The 8,487-nt window shown below is 53.1% G+C and overlaps 1 protein-coding gene across 1 annotated transcript in view; it reads left to right on the top strand.

The window, feature by feature from the left end:
* LOC104618654 (1-phosphatidylinositol 4,5-bisphosphate phosphodiesterase gamma-1) overlaps window positions 1-8,487 on the top strand; it is a gene marked incomplete at its 3' end in the record, with an annotated part of 25,064 nt that overhangs the window by 8,263 nt on the left and 8,314 nt on the right. The window contains exons 6-16 of the mRNA XM_010284302.1: window positions 650-733; window positions 1,066-1,088; window positions 2,280-2,352; window positions 3,394-3,495; window positions 4,263-4,381; window positions 5,201-5,286; window positions 5,576-5,696; window positions 6,139-6,307; window positions 6,748-6,870; window positions 7,786-7,887; window positions 8,120-8,307. Coding sequence (XP_010282604.1) covers window positions 650-733; window positions 1,066-1,088; window positions 2,280-2,352; window positions 3,394-3,495; window positions 4,263-4,381; window positions 5,201-5,286; window positions 5,576-5,696; window positions 6,139-6,307; window positions 6,748-6,870; window positions 7,786-7,887; window positions 8,120-8,307 — 1,190 coding nt within the window. The remainder of the gene's footprint in view (window positions 1-649; window positions 734-1,065; window positions 1,089-2,279; window positions 2,353-3,393; window positions 3,496-4,262; window positions 4,382-5,200; window positions 5,287-5,575; window positions 5,697-6,138; window positions 6,308-6,747; window positions 6,871-7,785; window positions 7,888-8,119; window positions 8,308-8,487) is intronic.

Here is an 8,487-nt window from a genome sequence, read left to right as displayed (position 1 = left end):
CAGCGCCCTCTCTTCGCCCCACCCCGCCTCCCCCGCTCCCCACATGGCTCCTGGCTCTGCTCTAGGGCTTTGCCCTTGCTGGGGCAGAGTGCAGGAGGACAGGCAGTGAGGCCAGCTGGTCCTGCATCCCGGGTCCTGCATCCTGGGTCCTGCATCCCACTGCCACCGGGTGACAGGTGGCCAGCCCTGCCAGCGTCGCTGCAGACCCGGGAACGAAGGGTCATCTCGTGATGACCAGCCATTTCCACCAGCACTGAACTCCAAGGTCAAAGAGCCTCCAAAGGAGAGCCCACGCTTTGGGTCTTGCAGTTTCCAGACGCTTCAGATGCTCTCTGCGAACAGAAATTAAAATGTTCCTTTTGTAACTATTCAAGTAGAGGATAATGCTTTTTAACCAGCACTGTGATGCCTTTATGTGGGTGACCTTGGGGAATTGGGTAACTCAGTTTAGGATGTGCCTGTGTCCTGGGCACTACAGGGTCCCGCTGGCCTCAGCAGAGGGGCAAAGGTAGGAGGCAAGGTCTGGCCAGGTTTTGGCCTCTCCATCATCGTTTTCCCCCGGGAATCCTGGTGGGAGGAGATGCTCCTCAGGCCATGCAGAGTTGCCTGTGGCCCATGTAAAACCTCTGTTGTTTTTTTTTTGCCACAGGACGTGGAGCAGAGGAACGGGGATATCACGTACGGGCAGTTTGCACAGCTCTACCGCAGCTTGATGTTCAGTGCCCAGAAAATGGTAAGAGCTGAGTTCTCCAGTGCCAAGAAGGGGAGGGAGAGACCAGATTTGTTATTGCCTTTTTAATCCTGCTGCCCTCAGCTAATAGCTCTTGTCTCCTACCTCTGGGCCAGGGATGACAGGGAGCAAAGAAGTTACTGCTTTAGGCTGGTTAGCACGGTGCTGCTTGGGCTGCTGGGCATGGGGGAGGCGGTGTGTGAGCAGTGGCTGTAGGAAATCAGAGCTGCACAGTGCTGGTGCGCCGACCCCGTTCCCTTCTTGATCAATTTTTGCTTTCACGTACGTTGGTGAGAGTGAGTGCGAACCTAATGCTTGTGCTTCTTCTTTTGCAGATGGATGTTCCGTTCCTAGAAAGGTGGATAATTCTCTGTATTTGCTGGGGAAAGGGCTGTTTTATTCTGCTCCATAACATGCTTTGGTGCCTGCAGCAGCATGTCAGGGAGGAGGAATGCTGCACGCCTCTTGCTTGCCACCGCGCTGCTTGCGTTTTCGCACTCTGCATAAGCATCTTTGCTGTAGGCACTTCAGCTCGGGTCAGTAAGAACTCTCTTCCTCCCAGACATCCCACTGAGACCCAGCTCAAGTCAGCTGCCGCCAAAAACGGTCAGTTGGTTTATGTGAAATACTCAGACCTTGAGCCATCTCCCAGAGGTTCTTGTGGTTGGTGCTGGCTGGCCACAGCACCAGGGCTGTGCAGGCTGTGCACCGTGCACTCCCCTCTGGCTCCTCTCCGGGCAGTGCCTGTGGTGCCACTGCCAACCGTGCCCTTCCCTGCCCTCTGTGCATCTCGGCCGTGGTAAAAAGAGCTTGAATTTAGACAGGGAAGTTAAAGAGTGAAAAACTTGTTAACTTGTCCAGTTAACATGGATTCCCCTTTTTTTCTTATAACCATAGAAAAGCGAGGTGGCAGGGATGTCAGTAGACCATCTGGTTCATCCCTCTGCCCAGGGCAGCCAGCACTGCCCAGTCCATTTCTGGGGTTTTTGGCGTTAGTCCCCAGCACAGCCCTTGGCTGTCCATTGCAGCTTGGTATGTTCGTGGACAAGTCTTTTGAGATAACCAGCTACAAATGATTCCCTGCTTCATTCCTTGCCCTGCTTCCTTGAGTCCATGTGGATACCTGTAGCTCTGTCCTGTCTACAATCACCCCTTGCCTGCCCTGCGCCTATTTAGTTCTTTTCACTCTTGTACAAGCAAGACCCTCCTTTTTTTTTTTTTGTACAAATCAGTCTCTCTGGTGGTTTTTGCTGCCCTTCACCAGCATTTCATGTTGTCATACCCTTGGCAGTGTGAATCCTGGACTGCTCCTGGAGTCGTCCCTGGCTCTGAGATGTGGACGTATAGTCTCGGCCACTCTGTGTTTGCTCTCATGCCCTCCTCATCTGTCTCTGCTCATCCAGCTCTGCTCTTGCAGCGCTCCTTGCTTGGGGCACATCTTGCTTGCATGTGCCATGGTGGTTGCGGATGGCATCTCACATGATGCTGGTAACAGTTCATCGTGATGTGCTGCATGAGTGACCGACACTTCTCTCTCTTTGCTTTTCAGGGGTGGAGAAAGGTCTGAGCACTTCAGGGTGTCACTGCTGGAGTTGCAGAAGTTCCTGCTGGAGTACCAGAGGGTGAGCTTGACACAGGCCCTGGGGAGGGACGAGGGAGTAGGCACCAGTATCAGCAGGGATCCAGTGCTCCAAGGTTAGCCTTGGCATGGAGCTGGGATGATTTGGTCATGGGGTGCTCTGCCTGGCATGGCCATAACCTGAGCGCATCCTTCCTGGAGCAGGAGGTGATGCAGGGGCAGCACTGGTGAGGGGAGACCTGGCTGCAGCCAGGCACCCTGGTCAGAAAAGGGACCAAGAGCAGAAGATCTGACAGGACTGGAGGTCCCAGGAGGGAGGAACTGGTCAGTGGAGGTTTGCCCAGTCCCTGTGACCTCAGCTGGTACCAAAGGCTTGCAGCAGCTGAAGTGTCATGGTCCATCCTGTCTGCTCAGGAGGTCTCAGGAGCTTCAATTGCTGACTTTTCCATTTGGAATGGAAGTATTGGGTCATTCAGCAAGCATACCATGTGCGTTCTGAGAGGCACGCAGGCACGAGCAGCGCGTTTGCTGTCTGCACAGACCCTTTATTTCGACTCTTGTTGGGCTCCTGTCTTGTCGCTGATCTCCTCCAGGAGGACAGGGGTGGCTCACGAAAGCGCTGCCATGCCTCACATGAGAGCATGGTGCCTCCTGCTTTGCACTGTCCTCCCTGTCTCCCACCGCCGCCTCCCTGCCCATGGTCTGCAGCGAGCGGAGAGTTAACCAGCAAAGAGATGCAGCCGTTTTGATGGCCTAATGAAAGACAGCCAGGGAGAGAGAGGAGCAAAAGGAAGCCGAGTTGGCTTCTGCTGCCAAAGGAGGAGGGATGGCAGATGTGTGCAAACGAGCTATCGGAGAGAAAAATGCATGGCACTGAGAAAATGAAGACCACTTAGAAAGGGCAGATTTCTGCAGTTGCATGCTATGCGGCATTTGTGCTGACAGTTGAATTCCTGGCAGAGATGGTCTTGCGTTAAAAACTGCCTCCTTAATGGTTAAAGCTTCTAGTCGGATGAGCTGCACGTGGTTTTGAATAATACTTTCTGAAACGGTTTCTTTTTTATGTCTCTCTTGGGGTTTGCAGGAGCTCTGGGCTGCAGATACCCTTCAGGTACAGGAATTCATGTTCAACTTTCTGAGAGACCCTTTGAGGGAGATTGATGAGCCTTATTTCTCCCTGGATGAAGTAAGAAACCTTGAATGCTAGCATGTATGGAGTGGCATGGAGTAAGGTGTGACATCCCCAGTGCGGTGTGTGCTGCGGTGTGACAGCTCTACTGTCTGTGTCTTCACTGCGGGGTGGCGGTGCTTGAAGGGTCACAGCCGCTGTAAGCTGCATTGCTGTATGAGATGAACATGGTGGGTCACCATGTTGCACAAGAGCTGGTTGGTGAAGAGAATGCCTTCTGGGCTCTCTTCTTGTGCCGAATGTGTGCAGCTGGAAGTGCTCACCAGGCAGTCCATTTGGACGAGGAAAGGGGCTGCATTTGGCTTAATGTCCCTTTGCGGTATGTAAGGATCTTTTCAAAGCAAGAAGAGCTGAAAACAAAAGAATAAAAACAACTGGAGATGACCATGTCGCTGGCACTCTGGACTGACTCCCACACAAATGTCCCTTGACCCACATGGCCTTAGTGAGCTATTGCCTGCCATGTGAGCTGCAAAATAAAATGCAGAGCAATTAATTTGTCTCCAGCTGGGTCAAAGGATTTGTACATGGATATCTGGCACAGCTCAGAGGATAGGTGGGAATGCCTAAGCTGTGGTTACTCGAGCACACTGGGTCAGATAGCTTGCGTGCTGTCTCGGTTGCCTCTGGTCGGTCTGTGCTGAGCTTAGAAAATAGCTACCTGCTTGGTAGTTGCTGACACGGTGGGCGAGATGTGTGTGAAGCTAAACTACAGCACCCGGCTCCTCCGCATCATTAACACGCTTCTGTTTCTTCCTGAGCAGTTTCTCACCTTCCTGTTTTCCAAAGAGAACAGCATCTGGAACTCGCAGCTGGACATGGTGTGTCTGGAGAACATGAACAACCCCCTCTCCCATTACTGGATCTCCTCCTCACACAACACGTAAGGACTAGGGGATGGCTCTCTTCACCCGTCCACTTCCAGCATCCTCTTCCCCTGTGCCAGGGTGGGATTCTCCTGATTTTGCCTGATCCCAGTGATGGGTTAAATAGACTTTTCCAAACCGGGGTCAGTACATCAGAGATCTTCCTCTTGATGCCCCAATCCTCCCTCCATCGTTTAACCATCAACGTTTTGCTCAGACATTATCAGCAACACACATCTGCACCGACTGTGCTTTCAGGTCCTGGGCTGTCACTCTGGTGATTTTGTACCATTAGCAATGTCATCTTCCACAGACTCCAAGGACAGATGTGATAAAAACCTGGCAGGCTGAATCTGGCCATTTTCCTTCTCTGCTGCTAGAAGAATCTTGCAGGAATAGCTTTCTTTGCAGACAGGTTCTGTCTGCGCTCCCTGTTCATGGGATGCAGTGGCAGCACCTCAGCCCAGATTTAAAGGACAGAGAGCCTAAGCCAGCTGAGCAGCATAGAGGGCAGGCAGCAAGCTCTTGTCTGCCTGCAAGAGCTGGTCTAACCCTGCTCTCGGGCCGCTTCTGCCTGGTACAAGGGGCTCTTCGTGGCACCAATGCTCTTTGAGACTTATCTCAAGAGCCAGCAGCAAGGCTGGACCTCAGAGTAGTGCTTGCAGCCCCTTGCAGCAGGGGCAGAGTTGAACCCCTCAGCTGGGGAAGATGGCAGGTCTGAAGGAACGTCGCTCTTGCCATTCCTTACATCGCAGAGGCAGGTCCGCGATGTCCCAGCAGACATCAGTGCCCACAGTGAGCGTGTTGCTTTGCTGATGTCTTCTCTCACATGAAAGGTACCTGACGGGGGATCAGTTCTCGAGCGAGTCCTCGTTGGAGGCGTATGCCCGCTGCTTACGCATGGGATGCCGCTGTATCGAGTGTGAGTACCCAGAGCCAGCACTTCTGTCTCTGTCATCGCGATAGCTTGCGGTGGTTGGGGAGGGCTTTGTCTGGAAGGCAGGGCTGAAGGTTGACGTGCTGACAGGGCTGAGGTCGTTTGCTTTGTGGGACTGGGTGGTACGTGCCCAAGCTTTTGGTTCCCCAGAAAGATCTGGACTTTGTTACCATCCGAGGCGGTTCCCAGCAGTGCTTAGTTCAGTCCATCTCGTGTCCGTGTACTGCCTATATTCCAGCCTTTGGGCTAAGTTTCCCCCACGGGTGTCTTTCAGTGGATTGCTGGGATGGTCCCGATGGCATGCCCGTCATCTACCATGGACACACCTTAACCACCAAGATCAAGTTCTCTGATGTCTTGGTCACTATCAAGGAGCATGCCTTTGTCGCCTCCGAGTAAGTACAGCAGGGACCTGGGCTTCAGCTAGCAGAGCTGCCAGGAAGGCAAAGAGAGGGTAGAGCCAAGGCTGTAGCATAGTGAAGTCCACCTTTATCCAGAGATCCAGGACAAGACCATGCACCTGGGGTTTGGTGGGAAGAACGCATGTCATTGTATCTCCCAGCCAAAGGGAGATTTCTCTGAGAAAAAAGCTGTGGGAGAGAAGGCTTTGGGTAAACCCCAGCAGTTTGCCAGTCATTCTCCACTCTAAGAATTGCCAGCAGCGGTGGGGACACCTTACTGTGGGGTGGTTACACTGAATGCACAAGAAAGCACAGATCGTCGTTGGTGCAAACTGCTCTTTGAAGGCACAGAGGCCAGGTTTTGAAATGGAGCTCAGAAGGCATTGGTTCCGTCCAGACACCATGCTGGTTCTGACGGCTCTTTTCCTTCTCCCAGTTTCCCCGTCATTCTGTCCATTGAGGACCACTGCAGCATTGCTCAGCAGAGGAACATGGCTCAGAATTTCAAGAAGGTCTTTGGGGACATGCTGTTGACCAAACCAGTAGATATTTCTGCTGATGGCCTTCCATCTCCAAACCAGCTCAAGAGGAAGATTCTCATCAAGGTGAACTCCTTTCTCCAGCAAAGTTCCAGAGAACAGGGTCAGATGGGGTGAGGGTGTGGGACCAAGGGCAGCTACTTACCTCTGGAAGGGTAAGTTGGCAGTGCAGGCTTGAAAGTGGAGATCTGATGCTAAAAACAATTGGAGACAAAGAGCTCTCTTGCTTCAGAGGAGCTGCTGGGAAATGAGCTTAGCAGCTGGGTGCTGCCTTTCTTGAGAGCTTTGGGGATGTTGGTATTTCTGCTGCAGGAGTCACCTCTGGGAAGAAAGGGTGGGTCTTCAGTGCCATTTGATAACCTCTGTGGGTTTTACCTTGGTCCTTTTGGTCTGGAGGAACCCACTGCGGCAGACCTGGAGTTTTAGGGTTCTTCACCAGGAAATCCATGCTGCTTTTTGGGTGCCTGCTCCCCTCAAGGTGCCTGACCCGCTTTCTCATCCCACAGCACAAGAAGCTGGCAGAGGGCAGTGCTTACGAGGAGTTACCCACGTCCGTAATGTATTCAGAGAATGACATCAGCAACTCCATCAAGAACGGGATCCTCTACCTGGAAGACCCCATCAATCACGTACGTCTCGCTTTGCCACTGTCACCCTGTCACCCGGGCTGCGTACGTGGCAGGGTAGCTCCGTAAGGCACTGTGTGGTGCCGGAAGGAAGGGCTGTGGTGCAAACGATCTAAGAGGCTGTTGGTCTGTCCTGTTTCTCAGGAGTCTCCGAAGGCTGGGGGAGTTTTTATGCTGGCTCTCTCCTGTGCTCTTCCCTAGGCATCTCCTGTTAGAGGCAGAAGGCTGAGCTAGAGGGAGCTCTGGGCTGATGCACTGCAGCTGCTCTTGTGTAATCCGTATAGCCTGTTGTCTGTTGCTGCAGTAAGTTCTAGTGGTGGCCTGCATTTCTAGACCTGCCTGCCTCCTACCAAGTGCCTACACACTTAACCCGCCTAAACGAGCATTCTGCTTTGTAAAGCGCCGAGCGTTCATTTTACCGTGTGCGTTTACTTATACACAGTCCACTTCTTCAGATGCTTTGCTTTGCTGAGGATCTCTCAGGCAAAGTCACATGCGAATGAAACAGGTTTTTGGAAAATAGGAGAGTGCAATGGGAAAGCTGCATAACCATCTCGGATAGCCCCCGTGCTGAATCCATGCAGAGTGTTTCCTTTTTGCATTGATTTGCTCTTCATTTGGTCATCTCTCTTTAATACGTGCTGTGGTGTTTGCAGCGTGACCCGCAGTCACTCTGTATGTAAGACCTATCACGTGCTGGTTTTTTGCTGCTGATAAATCTGTGCTTCGGATCTGGGGGATGTCTTGGAAGCTCCTGTGACTCCACTGAAATCAGTGTTGCTGGTGACTATCCTTCGCAATCCTGATCACCCCTCACTGCTTGTGCTGATAAGGAAGAGATGATCCCACGGGTGGGTGGTGGGACAGCTTGGAGCTTCCTCAGGCGGGTCTCTTTGCCCAGAGTTTGTTTCCTTGCAGGAGTGGAACCCGCATTACTTTGTCCTGACCAGCAGCAAGATCTATTACTCTGGGGAGACAACCAGTGACCAAGGAAACGAGGATGAGGAAGAGCAAAAGGAGGTGAGGGCTCCCTTGTGTGACGGTGGGTTGTCCCCCTAGAGAAGGGACTTGACTGCCCAAGGGGTGGGCATCTCCACTACCAGCTGACTTCAGGGGGAGATCCTGTGGTGGGAAGGGTGGGAGCCGCTTCAGAAACTCCCCGGTCCTGGTTGGAAGACCCCTGAGCAGAGCAGACTCCGGCACCACGAGCCTGCCCTCAGTAACCCAAGGCGGTGGGTTTTCCCCCTGCCAGGTGAGCAACAGCACCGAGCTTCACTCTGCGGAGAAGTGGTTTCACGGCAAGCTGGGAGCGGGACGCGATGGGCGGCACATCGCGGAGCGGCTGCTGACGGAGTACTGCATCGAGACGGGGGCCCCCGATGGCTCCTTCCTCGTCAGAGAGAGCGAGACCTTTGTTGGAGACTACACCCTCTCCTTCTGGTGAGGGCCATAGGCATCAGCCCACTGCTCGCTGTCACTCCTGGGGTAGCCTTCATCTTGACACCATCTTCGGTGGTGGGGTCCCATTCCCCAGTGGTCTGCAATCAGGTTTCTCCCCTTTTTCTGTGCCCCAGGATGATGTCAACACACTGTCCCAGTGCAGAAGTGTCGAGTCCCTTG

This window comes from Phaethon lepturus, unplaced genomic scaffold (assembly GCF_000687285.1).
Source record: "Phaethon lepturus isolate BGI_N335 unplaced genomic scaffold, ASM68728v1 scaffold23790, whole genome shotgun sequence".
NCBI lineage: Eukaryota > Metazoa > Chordata > Aves > Phaethontiformes > Phaethontidae > Phaethon > Phaethon lepturus.
The sequence above is the reverse complement of the archived record's forward strand: the minus strand, read 5'-3'. Positions and strand labels throughout refer to the sequence as shown.